The sequence below is a fragment of the Cherax quadricarinatus genome, chromosome 42 (assembly GCF_038502225.1).
Source record: "Cherax quadricarinatus isolate ZL_2023a chromosome 42, ASM3850222v1, whole genome shotgun sequence".
NCBI classification, from domain to species: domain Eukaryota; kingdom Metazoa; phylum Arthropoda; class Malacostraca; order Decapoda; family Parastacidae; genus Cherax; species Cherax quadricarinatus.
The window spans coordinates 22,949,975-22,965,723 of NC_091333.1; the positions used below are offsets into that span (position 1 = coordinate 22,949,975).

A 15,749-nucleotide genomic window follows, 5' to 3' on the forward strand; every position below is an offset into this window, starting at 1 on the left:
CAAAGGGTTAAGCTGTTGGTAAAGTTGCTCGATGGAGGGCATCTTGCTTCAATTCGTAGAGAGCGCGCAAACGGGTCTTCACAGAGCTAAGTACACGTCAACACTGCGCAAAAGCCAACTCAATCAGGAGCTACTGTGCAACACGTCCGCAAGGCCCAATAGCGATGCGAACATGGCCAATAGCGATGCTTTCATATTAAATTTCTTTAGCCCACAATAGCTTCTTAGGTCTGTTAACCCTTCAACTGTCTAAACATAGATCTACATTCTCCCGGCTAGCGCTCCGAACGTAGATCTACGTTTGCACCACTAGTGCTCCGAATGTAGATCTACGTTTCATTTTACATATACAGTGGACCCCCGCATAACGATCACCTCCGAATGCGTCCAATTATGTAAGTGTATTTATGTAAGTGCGTTTGTACGTGTATGTTTAGGGGTCTGAAATGGACTAATCTACTTCACAATATTCCTTATGGGAACAAATTCGGTCAGTACTGGCACCTGAACATACTTCTGGATTGAAAAAATATCGTTAACCGGGGGTCCACTGTACTTTCAAATGTGAAAAAAAAAAAGGTAGATCTACATTTTTTGCACTAGCTGTGCAAATGTGGATCTACATTTGGACAGTTTAAGGGTAAAGAGTGTTTGGGGAGCCTCCCTATGAAATCGACAGACTCACCATATACGTATTAGAGTGGAACCTCGGCACTCAAACTTAATTCGTTCCAGAAGACTGTTTGAGTGCCGATCCGTCTGTGTACCGACTAAATTTTTCCCAACTAATTTTCTTTTTGGTTGGCTGTTATCACTAACCCTCTTAGGTGCCATAGTAACTTATTGAAACAAATAATATAAAAAAAAACACCAAAACATGCGAAGAAACATGAAATAGTTTACAGCGAAGTTCTGGCAGGTTGTGTTTATTTGGTTGAGTCGGAGCAAGTGGTCGACAACCAGTGTGCATGGTATAAAAACAATCCTGCAGCACACAGTGCATAATGAGAAAAAAAACTTTGACCGTTTTTTTTGGAATAAAACAGCGACTTTGCACTGTATTTTCGTATGGTACTTATTGTTGTATTCTAGTTTTCTTGGTCTCAGTTTATAGAATGGAAGGCATATCATAGAAATTGACATGATTTTGACTGGTTTTACAATGAAAAGTACCTTGAAATTGAGCTCAAAGTAGCAGAAATGTTCGATTTTTACCAAAGTTCAAAAGTAAATAAATCATGCCAAGCGTCCAATACACGTCAACTGGCGAGTCTAATATTCTTTTGCAAGTGCGCCAATATGATTCATACCATTTTTTACACTAATGCGGTAGTCTGCATAACAGTAAATCTTCTATTTTTTGTGAGAATAAAAATTCAAAATGGAAAGCAAAAGAATGTAAGAGGGGCCTTGAGACATGACTAATGAACAGAGGAAATGTCATTTTAGTGCCAGGAATGTATTGTTTGTTTTGGACCCTATTCGGAAATTGGCATCTTTTGAAATTTGTGTGAAATTGGCAAAATTGCTAAATTCTGACCACTGTACTGGATAGTTGAAATTGGTAAATGGGTGGTTTCTTGCACTCATTCAATAGAAAAAATGGAGTTCTAGCTAAATATTCATGTTTTTTGTCGACTAGTACAGTGGAACTGGTCGATAATGGGGCTCAAATTGGGCAAAATCGCCGATGCGTAAACATCGCCAATACTGCTAACTTCGCGAGAGCATAATTCTGTAAGTTTTCCATCAAATTTCATATTTTTTGTGTCATTATGATCGGGAAAAGATTCTCTCTCTTTTCAAAAGAAAAAAATTTTTTTTTTTTTTAAATTTGGCCAACCCTGAGAACGAGTCTCGGAGAGGGCCTGTCGACCCTCAAAGGGTTAAGGGTTAACCTGAAAAAAGATTAAAGCAAATTGGCATGTATGAAAAACACTTCATAGGCTATAAAAATATATTTACAGCAAAGAAGACATTTTATTTATAATAGGCCATGTTACTGATCATTGCACAAAACAAAACCACAAATCATTGAACCATCGTTACACAATCCAGCATAATGCCTAATATAAACACTTCCTCATGGTCAACATCTTAGGTACCTGCTCTTTGAAACAGATCCTCCCCAGCTGCCTTTTAGTGTCGTCTCATACTACAGCTTTGGGAGGGTAATTTTAGTGGCACTCGAGGATATTCAAATAAAACCTACCACTCAGAAGATCCCAAAAGCTTCCCAGTAGATACACTGGTGGTCAGCCATTGTCAACATCAATCTGGAGAGAGGGAGAGTGAGGGACAGAGGACATCAGGAGGACCAGTGTTGGAAGAAAAAGGAACTTGACAAACAGGACCACCTGTTTAGAGACCTGTTCTCAGAACAAACCAGCAGGATCTGTGAATTGGTGAACACACACACATATCACCCACTCAGCTACTCATATCTCAACCCAGCAGGTGGTATTGTGCCTTATACAAGACTTCAGACCTACATCCCTGCAGCTGCCTCTGTGCCCTACCTCTCTCAAGGGCAGGCACCTTACATGCCTTACACACCCACCACCTCAAGCTGAACACATAGTAAGGAGCCAGTCTATCAGCATCCTGTCGGCCAACATTCGAGGTTTCATTACTAATGTTGGAGAGCTCACACACAGTTTTGTGAATACTTGACGTCCTGACATAATAGCTGTTGTTGAAACACTTTTGGATGACACGACTCCAGAAAATTTTGCAAGAATTGCTGGCTACACCTTATGAATGAGAAGAGACAGGCAAGGGCAAGGAGATGTTGCTGTGTGCTTCTCTAAAAGTGTACATGCCCAGCAAATTGATGTTGCCATTGCTACTCATCTTGAAATGATGTTCTTCAAGCTATGCATAAACGCTAGTACCTCTGTACTAGCATGTGTAGTGTACAGACCGTGGCAACATGCAGACCCCATCAACTTTTAGTTAAATGGAAAATGTGGATTCCCTTCTGCTCCAACACAACTGTCAACATATCATAATTGTTTGTGATCTCAACCAACACGTTATACAGAGGGACTTTGATGACCTTCTTGCAGTATTTGACAGGAGAAACTTTGTTGATTTCCCTACTCACATCTCTGGCTCCTCCCTTGACCCAATAGTGAAGGATCCGGTAGAAGGTATAGTCACTTGTCAACCCCTCGGCTACGTTGGATCATCTGACCACAAGGCTTAATATCCCAACAGAACGAAGTGAGAAGTCCACACACACAACCTGGCTATGGGAAAAAGGTAATTGGCCAGCCCTTTGCTCTGAGCTCACCACCACCAATTGGAATGCTCTTCTCCAAGGGGATGTTGACGACCAAGTGAAAGCCTTCAATGGACACATCCTTAACCCTTTGACTGTTGCATCCCCAAATCCTGAAGTGTCTCCTGGTGTCGAAAATTTTTTGGAAAAAAAAAAAAAATTCTGATGATGGTAATGACACCAAAAGTACGAAATTTGATTGTGAACTTACGGAATGACGCTCACACAAAGTTAGCGTTCTTGGCGATATATACGCATCGGTGATTTCGCTGACTTTCAGCCCTATTTTTGGCCAATTCCATTGTTCCAGTCGACCAAACTCATAGCTATTTCTTTAGAACTCCATTCTTTCTATCGATTGAGTACAAGAAACTGCCCATTTACTGATTTCAACTACCCAATAAAGTGGTCAGAAATTGGCAATTTGGCCAATTTCATGCAAATTAAAAAAGGTTGCCAATTTCAAAATAGGGTCCAGAATAAACAGTGCACACATTCTTGGCACTAAAATAACATATCCTCTGTTTATTAGTCACATCTCTAGGCCCCTCTTATATTACTCTTGCTTTCTATTTTGATTTTTTATTCACACAAAAAAAGAAGATTTACTGTTATGCAGACTACTGCATTATTGTTAAAATGGTATAAATAATATTAGTGCACTAGTGAAAGAATATTAGACTCCCCAGTTGACGTGTATTGGACATGTGTGATTTGCTTATTCTTGAACATTGGTAAAAATCGAACATTTCCACGACTTTGAGCTCAATTTCAAGGTCGTTTTCATCATGAAACTAATCAAAATGATCGCTATTTCTGTAATATGTCAAATGAGACCAAGAAAACAAGAATACAACTATAAATACTATACGAAAATACACCTCAAAGTTGGCGTTTTAATCCAAAAACGTGGTCGGAGTTTTTTTTCTCTCATTATGCATTGCTTGCTGCAAGATTTTTTTTATATGGTGCACACTGACCCCACAGACCCATTGTCTCACATGTGGGCCTACCAGCTTTCTCCTGCTTGATTTGAAGCCACTAGAATTATTGAGTATAGATATGTCCGATGCACTGGCTCATAAGACGTATATGTACGGCCGAAATGGAGATGGTTTTGAATGGTTTACAGAGTAAAAGTAGGTTGAAATTGTGCTGAAAGTGGAAATGTTCGATTTTTGCTGACGTCCAAGAGTAAACAAATCATGTCACACGTCCAATACACATCAACTGGTCGATCTAATATGCTTTCACAAATGTGCTGATACTATTTATACCATTTTTGCAATAAAGCAGTAGTCTTCATAACAGTAAATCTATTTTTTGTGTGAATAAAAATTCAAAATGGAAAGCAAGATAAGAAGGGCTTGGAGAAGTGACTAATGAACAGAAAAAAAAGTTATTTTAGTGCTAGGAGCTAGAAATGTTCTCTTTGTTAATTCTGGACCCTATTTTAAAATTGGCCTTCCTTGAATTTGTTATGAAATTGGACAAATTTCCAATTCCTGATCACTTTATTGGGTAGTTGAAATAGGTAAATGGGTGGGTTCTTGTACACAGTTGATAGATCAAAAGGAGTTCCAGTGAAACAGCTATGAGTTTCTTGACTGGAACAGTAGAATTGGGTGAAAATAAGGCTCAGTGGGCAAAATTGTCAATGTGTAAATATTGAAGAAACCGCTGACTTCACAAGAGTGTAATTCTGTAAGTGTTCTGTCAAATTTCGTAGTTTTGGTTTTATTACCATCGCGAAAAGATTCTCTATCATTTCATAATAATTTTTTTTTAAGAGCAAGTTTGCTAGCGGGAGTCTTGACAGTGATATGGTTAACAAACTTTTTCAGCTTCATCTCTAATAGTTCTGGCAGCCTTCCCATTCCTTAGTACACTATAAATCCCACTCCTCTTTTTAAACCTTTCAAACCTCCCCATGCCTTGCTACACTATGAATCCCACTAATCTTTTTAAACCTATCAAATCAGTGCATACTTGCCTTAAATTCATTATTTTCAGCACTGTTTTCCGGGGTGTCTCACCTAAGATCACTAATAACTGCTTTGCTTTTTCACGAATTATTGTTTGAGAAACACTGTCACTGGCCACTTGTTTTTGTTAATCCACACTAACAAAAGTTTTTCCTTTTCTTCTTTATTTTGCCTCTTTCTTTTTCAGTATGGACGATATGGTGGATTCCACCATACCATATTGAGTGGCCAGGTCTGACACACGTGTACCACTTTTCCATTTAGCAGTGAGTTCTTTTTTCACTCTAATTCTTGTTCTCTCAGCCTTCCTTTTAGGCTTGTTTGGACCACAACTCTCTTTTTTTGGGCCATGTGATTACTTATTTTCAGTGAAAATCTTTAACCCTTTCAGAGTCGAGACCCCTGATCTCAAACTTGTTCTCAGGGTCAAAATTTAAAAAAGAAAATTATCATAATAAATGATAGAAAATCTTTTTCTGAAGGTAATGAAACCAAAAGCATGAAATTTGATGGAAAACTTAGGGATTTATGATCTTGCAAAGTTAGTGCTCTCATCTGTATTTTCACATCGGCGATTTCACCCAATTTCCACCCTATTTTTGGCCAATTTCATTGTTCCAGTTGACGAAACTCATAGCTATTTCGCTAGTATTCCTTTTATTCTATCGATTGAGCGCTTAAAACTGCTCATTTACTTACTCCAACCGGTTATTTTCATATAGTCGGACTTGAGTCCTGGAAATGGGAAGTACAATGCCTGCACTTTAAAGGAGGGGTTTGGGATATTGGCAGTTTGGAGGGATATGTTGTGTATCTTTATACGTATATGCTTCTAAGCTGTTGTATTCTGAGCACCTCTGCAAAAGCAGTGATAATGTGTGAGTGTGGTGAAAGTGTTGAATGATGATGAAAGTATTTTCTTTTTGGGGATTTTCTTTCTTTTTTGGGTCACCCTGCCTCGGTGGGAGACGACCGACTTGTTGAAAAAAAAAAAAAAACTACTAAATAAATTTTACACAAAATTAAAAAATTGCCAGTTTCAAAATGTCCAGAATAAACTGTGTAGACATTCCTGGAACTTACAAACATTTCCTTCGTTCCTCGGTCATGTCTCCAGGCCCCTTTTTATTTGGAATTTTTATTCACACAAAAGTAGTAGATTTACTGTTATGCAGCTGTATAGCCCTTGTGGCTTAGCGCTTCTTTTTGCTTATAGTAATAATAATAAATACTGTTATGCAGACTATTGCATTATTGTAGTAATTGTATAAATAATGTCAGTGCATTCCAAAATATGTATTTGATTGGCAAGCTGGATACGTATTGGACAAGTTGACGTCATTTGTATACTCTGGAATATTGGCCAAAATCAAACATTTATGCTTCTTTGAGGTCAATTTCCCACTTGCATTCCTGAAACCAAGAAACTGAAAATACAACCATAAAAACCATATGAAAATACACTGCAAAGTCGCTGTTTTACACCAAAAACAGTCTTGTTATTTTTCTTGTTATGCAGTGTGTGCTGCAGGTTTTTTTTTTTTCATTTGGTGCACACATACCATATACAGTGGAACCTCAAATATCGAACTTAATCCGTTCCTGAAGTTAGTTCTAAATTCGAAAAGTCTGAAAAGCGAAGCAATATTTCCCATAAGAAATAATGGAAATACAATTAATCTGTTCTAGAAACCCAAAAATATTCACAAAAAATACATTTTATAGAGATTAATTATAGTTTTACATACACACAACAAATATAGTTTTCAATTATGTATTAACCCCTTCAGGGTCCAAGGCCCAAATCTGAAGTGGTGCCCCAGTGTCCAAGAATTTTCAAAAAAAAATTTGTTATTTTTTCTTATGAAATGGTAGAGAATCTTTTTGTGAAGGTAATAAAACAAAAAGTACGAAATTTGATGGAAAATTGACGAAATTATGCTCTCGCTAATTTTGATGTGTCGGTGATATTTACGAATCGGCGATTTTGCCGACTTTGACTCCCATTTTAGGCCAATTACATTATTCCAGTCAACCAAATTCTTAGCTATTTCACTAGTATTACTTCTATTCTATCGATTGAGCACAAGAAATCGCCAAGTCAACTGTTTCAACTACAAATTAAAGTGATCGGAAATTGTTAATTTGGCCAATTTAACACAAAGTTCAAAATATTCCAATTTCAAAATAGGGTCCAGAATAAACAATGTAGGTATTCCTGGAACTAAACTAACATTTCCTCTGTTCATTAGTTACGTTTTGAAGCTTTACAAATAAATTCCATTTTGATTTTTTATTCACATAATGAATTATTATTCACACCAAAAAATAGAAGATTTACTGTTATGCAATACTGTAATAATTGTATAAATATCATCACCATATTTGTGAATGCATATTAGACCCACCAGCTGGCGTGTATTAGATGTGTGAGGTCGTTTGTTTACTCTTGAATATCAGCAAAAATTTAACATTTCTGCTACTTTGAGCTCAGTTTCAAGCCATTTCCAGTGCTAAAACCAATCAAAATCATCTCTATTTCTGTAATATGTCTTCCATTCTATCAAATGAGACCAAGAAATCTCAAATAGAACTATAAAAAACATAGGAAAAAACACTGCAAAGTCGCTGTTTTAATCGAAAAATCATGATTTCAGTTTTTTTTCTCTCATTATACACAGCATGCTGCAGGATCTGTTTAATGTGGTGCACACATACCACATAGATGTATTCTCTCATATCTAGGCCCAAATGTACCACTCACAGTTTATCAGAGTGAGCTGAGCTCATGACGTAGATCTACGGTTTGGACCCTGAACGTAAAGCCGTAGATCTACGGGACGGACCCTCAAAGGGTTAATAAATATAAACATATAAAATAACATTTTACTTACCTTTATTGAAGATTGGTGATGGCATCTGGAAGATAGGGAGGAGGAGATTGGGAGTTGGGGTTAGTGTTTGGAAGGAGAATCCCTATCCGTGAGGACTTCAGGTATCAAAGCCCTCTCTGGGGTTACTTTCCTTCTGTCTTTTAATGCCACTAGGACCAGGTTGAGAATCACTGGACCCCTGTCTCACAAAATATCTGTCCACAGTCCTCTGTTTCTGGTGCCTCTTTAAGATTTCCCTAAAATGGGACATGGTTCTGTCACTGAACTTGTTGCAAAGATGGCTTGTTTCAGCTTGCTCAGGGTGGTACTTCTCCACAAACATTTGGACATCATTCCACTTGGACATCATTCCACTTCTGTATTATTTCCTTCTTCACATCTATGGTGTTTCTCACTTTCTTTACCACAGGGGTACCACTTACAAGTTTCTTTGGTCCCATTGTAGCTTATTTCACAGTTCCACAAGCACAAAACACAATAAGATAATTTTAAAATGTTTGAATGAGAGCGCAGTTTAGTGTTCACTCAAGCATCAACAAAACCAGACTGGCTCATGGCGCCTGCGTGGGGACACGGACAGAGCGGGCTGCTGGATCAGTCCGGTACCCGGCGGTTTGAAAATAGGAGCGAGTTCAATAATAGGGACAAAGTTGGTTCGGAAAAAGGGTTCTATTTTCGAAGAGTTCTATAAGCGATACATTCGAAATTTGAGGTTCCACTGTAGATCTATTCTCTCATATCTAGGCCCAAATTTACCGCTCATAGCTTATCTGAGTGAGCTGATTTCATGGCATTGTACTATGAGACCAACACTGGCTTCAAAGCTGTTATTCAACTGGACCAAGACTGAAAGGATTAAAAAAAAAAAACAAAAAAAAAAAAAAAACAATAACAATGAAATACAAAAATGTTTCATGGTGCTTGTGCGAATACTACTTATTGAATGAGAGTCGATGAGAGACTTGAGTACATGATGCTTTGTTTTCATCAAGCTTTGTCCTGATGGGCCGATTTGTTTAGGTTGAATATTAACCCATAAACGGTCCAAACGTATATATACGTTATCTGCCGTAGTGCCCCAACTTTTTTGAGAAAAAAAAAAAAGTTTGTTTTTAACCCCTTCGGGGTCCAAGGCCCAAATCTGAAGTGGTGCCCCAGTGTCCAAGAATTTAAAAAAAAAAAAATTATTTTTTCTTATGAAATGGAAGAGAATCTTTTTGTGAAGGTAATAAAACAAAAAGTACGAAATTTGATGGAAAATTGACGAAATTATGCTCTCGCGAATTTTGATGTGTCTGCGATATTTACGAAGTGGCGATTTTGCCGAATTTGACTCCCATTTTAGGCCAATTACATTATTCCAGTCAACCAAATTCTTAGCTATTTCACTAGTATTACTTCTATTCTATCGATTGAGCACACGAAATCACCAAGTCAACTGTTTCAACTACAAATTAAAGTGATCGGAAATTGTTAATTTGGCCAATTTAACACAAAGTTCAAAATATTCCAATTTCAAAATAGGGTCCAGAATAAACAATGTAGGTATTGCTGGAACTAAACTAACATTTCCTCTGTTCATTAGTTACATTTTGAGGCTTTACAAATAAATTCCATTTTTATTTTTTATTCACATAATGAATTTTTATTCACACCAAAAAATAGAAGATTTACTGTTATGCAATACTGTAATAATTGTATAAATATCATCACCATATTCGTGAATACATATTAGACCCACCAGCTGACGTGTATTAGACGTGTGAGGTCGTTTATTTACTCTTGAACATCGGCAAAAATTTAACATTTCTGCTACTTTGAGCTCAGTTTCAAGCCATTTCCAGTGCTAAAACCAATCAAAATCATCTCTGTTTCTGTAATATGTCTTCCATTCTACCAAATGAGACTAAGAAATCGCAAATACAACTATAAAAAACATACGAAAAAACACTGCAAAGTCGCTGTTTTAATCGAAAAATCATGATTTCAGTTTTTTTCTCTCATTATACACAGTGTGCTGCAGGATCTGTTTTATGTGGTGCACACATACCACATAGATGTATTCTCTCATATCTAGGCCCAAATGTACCACTCACAGTTTATCAGAGTGAGCTGAGCTTATGACGTAGATCTACACTTTGGACACTGAGCGTAAAGCCGTAGATCTACGGGACGGACCCTGAAAGGGTTAATAGGAAAAAAGGCATATGGTACCCAGGCATCCCCAATTATCTTAATATGGCACACAGTGAGTGCGCACACCCATTCTCTTATGTCTAGGGGACTCATGATTATCGTGGCAATGTTAAATGTATGACACATATAACGTATATATACATTTGGGGCACAAGTGGTAAAAATGTATATACACCTACCATCCGACTTACGACCGAGTTCAGTTCCGAGAAACCGGTCGTAAGTCAAAATGGTCCTAAGTCGAACTTTACTACTGAATATCAACAAAACATTTTTGTAATGACTTCATTTTATTATTTTATTTTAGTATTTCATGTTTTACTTTACTTTTTATGTTGTTAGTTCTGCATTTTATACTGTAAGGTTTAGGATAAACACTGTGTACAACACAATTAGTTGTTTATTTCCCAGAAATTTGGCATAAAAAAAACAGTCGTAAGTCGAGTGGTCGTAAGTCGAGCAGGTTGTAAGTCGGATGGTAGGTGTATACGTTTGGACCATTTACAGGTTAAGGCCATGTAAAAAGAATCCTGCAGCACGCACTGCATAATGAGAAGAAAAACTGTGTCTGTGTTTTTGGTTTAAAACAGCAGCTTTGCAGTGTATTTTCTTATGGTTGCATTCATGGTTTCTTAGTCTCAATTGATAGAATGGAAGATATTTTACAGAAAATGAGATGATTTTGATTCGTTTTAAGACTGAAAATTGCTTGAAATTGTGCTCAAATTAGCTGAAATGTTCGATTTTTCACAATGTTCAAGAGTAAACGAATCACATCCCGCATCCAGTACATGTCAACTAGTGGATCTAATATGCGTTAATGAATGTGCTGATATTATTTAAACATTACAATATTGCATGACAGTAAATCTTTTATTTTTTGGGTGTGAATAAAAATCAAAATGGAGTTAATTTACATTGTAAAGCTTTGAAATGTAACTAATGAACAGAGAAAATGTTATTTTAGTGTCAGGAATGCCTGCATTGTTTATTCTGGACCCTGTTTTGAAATTGGAATTTCTTGAAATTTGTGTGAAATTGGCCAAATTATCAATTTCTGATCACTTTATTGCATAGTTGAAATACTTGACTGTGGGGTTTCTCAGGCTGAATCGATAAAATAGGAGGCATAGTAGAGAAATAGCTAAGAATTTTTTTGACTGGAACAATGTAATTGACCTAACTCAAAGTGAGCAAAATTGCCAGTGTGTAAACATCACTGATGCAGGAAAATTCACGATGGTGTAATTTTGTTAATTTTCCTTCAAGTTTCGTACTTTTTGTTTTATTGCCTTCAGAAGAGGATTCTCTACCATTTTATAAGAAAAAATTATTTGGTTGTGTTTAAATTCTTGGACCCTGTGGACAAGTTTCAGATCAGTGGTCTGAACCCTGAAAGGGTTAAGTTTTATTTAAGCTTTGCATATGTAATTTTTTTTTTTTTTTTTTTTTTTGTACAGTGGTGTTTAGGGCACACAGATTATAAACAGACAAAAATACTTCGTTTAGATTAACCATAAGATAACCAAGTCAAGTCATACACTTGTGATCACAAGAGATATTTCCAGTTGTGTTACAAGAACAGTTTAATTTATAAAACTGGTATTTTAAGACTTAGACACTTTTTAACACACTGGTAGTCTCTCACCTAGGTAGGGTGACCCAAAAATTAAACACTTTCACAAGCATTCACACTCTAACTGTCTTGCCACAGGTGAGCAGGTATGACAGTTTAGATGTCCCCTCCCAACGGCAGACTAATAAAGGGGAATGTCCAAGTATCCATTAAATCAGAAGGTTCAGAAGTAACAAGAAAGTGCAGTAAAGTACTAATGCATATAGCACTGTATGGGGTGCAATTTACGCATCGGCATGTTTGACGAATTTAAGTCATATTTTAAGTCAGTCTCATTGCTTCATTGGATCACATTCTTAACTATTTCACTGGAATGCCTCTTCTTGTATCTATTGAGCACAAGAAACTGCCAATTCAGTTATTGCAACTACCTTGTAAATTAAACAAGTCAATAATTTGGCCAGTTTTACACATTTAAAAAATACCAGTTAAAAATAGAGTGCAAAAGAAAAAATGTAGACATTCCTGGTATTAATAACATAGTTCTATGTGATAGTCAATGAAAAGGTTAATTTTAAAAGTACATTATATAGTTAGGGTTTATTGTAATTCAAGTTATTCACGAATTTGCTGTAAATGATGTATGTGTAAACCATTTGTAACTGTATATATGTTTTCTGTGAGATAGGTACTCTTTATGTTCTATTAGTCTATACGCTTACCTTAACCCTTTCACTGTTTCAGCTATATATATATATATATATGTCTTACGAGCCAGTGTTTCCGAACGTGTAAATTCTAGTGGCTTCAAATCAAGGGGATAGAGCTGGTAGGCCCACATGTGAGAGAATGGTCTGTGTGGTCAGTGTGGCAGTTTAAAAAAAATCGGGGAACCAGTGGTGCATTGTGGGAATGCCTTTCAGTATTCCTTGTTCAGCATGCCTAGTGGTAAGATATATGTGACTGGCAAATCTGGGATTTATCTCAAGTGATAGCTCTAACACAGATGGAAGTGTCTCTGAAGATGAATTTCATGGTTTTTGAGGAGCTTGTGACTGAAAGCAATGCACAGGATACAAGGGCAGCAGGTGCTACAACTAACCAAAATTTATAATAACTAAGGATGGCACACCTTATAGCAATTATTACTACAGCTGATATTTGTTTTAATTTTTTTTTAACAGGCTGCTTCTTTGGCTAAGCGGAGATTAAGTTCTGGCCGGTTCAAAGTGTGGGGCTGTGAAATCATTGTAGATTGGGCGGACCCTCAGGAAGAGCCAGATGAAGACACAATGTCTAAGGTAATAAATAATATTGGTGCTTTTCTATGGAAATAAGTTTTGTAACTTTCGTTTTTACAAAGATGAGCTTGTACTTTCACTGAGGAGTATGCAGATTAGTTTTATTAGGTTAAGTTTGACTTGTCAACCATGCATATATATCTCTCTCTCTCTCTCTCTCTCTCTCTCTCTCTCTCTCTCTCTCTCTCTCTCTCTCTCTCTTCTTGCTCTCCTCTCGCTCCTCTCGCACGCTCTCTCTCTCTCTCTCTCTCTCTCTCTCTCTCTCTCTCTCTCTCTCTCTCTCTCTCTCTCTCTCTCTCTCTCTCTCTCTCTCTCTCTCTCTCTCTCTCTCTCTCTTTCTCTTTTTCTCTTTTTCTCTTTCTCTTTCTCTTTCTTTCTCTTTCTTTCTCTCTCTCTCTTTCTCTCTCTCTTTCTCTCTCTTTTTCTCTCTCTTTTTCTCTCTCTCTTTCTCTCTTTCTCTCTCTCCTCTCCTCTCTCTCTCTCTCTCTCTCTCTCTCTCTCTCTCTCTCTCCTCTCTCTCTCTCTCTCTCTTCTCTCTCTCTCTCTCTCTCTCTCTCTCTCTCTCTCTCTCTTTTTTTTTTTTTACACAGGGTTTGGACAAGGTTAAGGATCCCTAAGCTTTATTGACAGCCTATTTTACAGGTTAAAGTTGATTCAACTTTATTGGCACAAGCTAAGAGGCTATTACCTACATCAGCTCCATTTGAAAGCATTTTTATTGTTATGAGACACACAAGTAGGGAACAGGATGAAGTTGGAGCCTATCTGCAGGGCCAAGCATTTTCATTTGATCCAACTGGACTTGATCTAGATTGACATCATCATGCTGTACGAATGTGTTCCATACTCCGAGTCATCCTGGGCATGTATGATCTCCAGATGGAGTGATGTTCTGGAGAAGGGCACAGCCAGAGTGGAAGTTGGTACTTTCTGCTGCCCATCTTGTGGCATAGCTTTGTTTCACGCTGTCCCTCGAAGTGGATCCAAGTGGGAAGGGGGTATTTTGACAATATTACCTTGAGCATAAACAGTAGCGGTCCACCCACATCCCTCCTATGCTTGAAGGCTCCTGCTGAAATGACAGATCTATCCAGGATGGGTCCAGGCGAGAGATGAGGCGTCTTGCTCTGTTCTCCATCTGTCAAGCAGTCATGGATGAGAGGGGGCAGGGGGCAAAACCAAGAAAGTGGAGCATACTCAAGGTCGTGAGCGTGATTTGTTGCCCTCGTGACAGGATCTTTACAACCCCTACTGTCAGAAGCAGATCGAGATACTGCTGAAGTGCTGCCTTGTTTGCAAGATTTACAACATGGTTCTTCATGGTTAGTTTGGAGTCGTAAATCTCACCCCAAGGATATCAACTTTCTCCAGGTGCCAACATCCTCCCATTTCATCCTTACTACTGCACTAGCACATTACCATCATGGATTGCCTAGGGGAGTACGATCATCATTGCATGCTCAGGTGCAAATGTTACTTGCCGATCGTATTTCCCCAAGCTGATGGATAGCTCAGCTGGTGATTGATGTAGCTTAGAGCAGCTGGCATTTCTTTCTTCTTGGATAAGTAGGAATGTCACTGTACGGATTAGATCTGCATAGGCATGTGATTCTGGGATGAGATGAAGAAGGTCATTGAAGTAGACATTCCATGGGAACAATGGACCCATGCACGCTTCCTTCTGGAACACTTGCCCCAATAGGATGCCTTGCTGATTCCGTTCCTATTGAGTGGACTACACTTAGAGATCTACCATGAAGGCTGGTAATCACTGGAGGAGACATAGCGTAGAGCCTGGCAATTCCCAGTGCTTGAAGTTTTGCTAAGAGGCCCAGGCCACCACACCGGTCAGGAAAGCCAGCAATGTCCAGGTGCTACTTCCACACAGCTGACTTTGGATTTACATCCAGATATATATATATATATATATATACATATATACATATATATACATATATATATACATATATACATATATATACATATTTTTTTTTTTTTTTTTTTTTTTTTTTTTTTTTTTTTTTTTCAACAAGTCGGCCGTCTCCCACCGAGGCAGGGTGACCCAAAAAAGAAAGAAAATCCCCAAAAAGAAAATACTTTCATCATCATTCAACACTTTCACCACACTCGCACATTATCACTGTTTTTGCAGAGGTGCTCAGAATACAACAGTCTAGAAGCATAAACATATAAAGATACACAACATATCCCTCCAAACTGCCAATATCCCAAACCCCTCCTTTAAAGTGCAGGCATTGTACTTCCCATTTCCAGGACTCAAGTCCGACTATATGAAAATAACCGGTTTCCCTGAATCCCTTCACTAAATATTACCCTGCTCACACTCCAACAGATCGTCAGGTCCCAAGTACCATTCGTCTCCATTCACTCCTATCTAACACGCTCACGCACGCTTGCTGGAAGTCCAAGCCCCTTACCCACAAAACCTCCTTTACCCCCTCTCTCCAACCCTTTCGAGGACGACCCCTACCCCGCCTTCCTTCCCCTATAGAT

The 15,749-nt window shown here is 38.0% G+C and overlaps 1 protein-coding gene across 21 annotated transcripts in view; it reads left to right on the plus strand.

The window, feature by feature from the left end:
• LOC128695680 (synaptotagmin binding cytoplasmic RNA interacting protein) overlaps window positions 1–15,749 on the plus strand; it is a 1,077,764-nt gene that overhangs the window by 564,831 nt on the left and 497,184 nt on the right. For all 21 annotated transcript variants that reach the window (XM_070093417.1, XM_070093416.1, XM_070093430.1 and 18 more), the window contains one exon: window positions 13,119–13,235. In XM_070093417.1, the coding sequence (XP_069949518.1) occupies window positions 13,119–13,235 (117 nt within the window). The remainder of the gene's footprint in view (window positions 1–13,118; window positions 13,236–15,749) is intronic.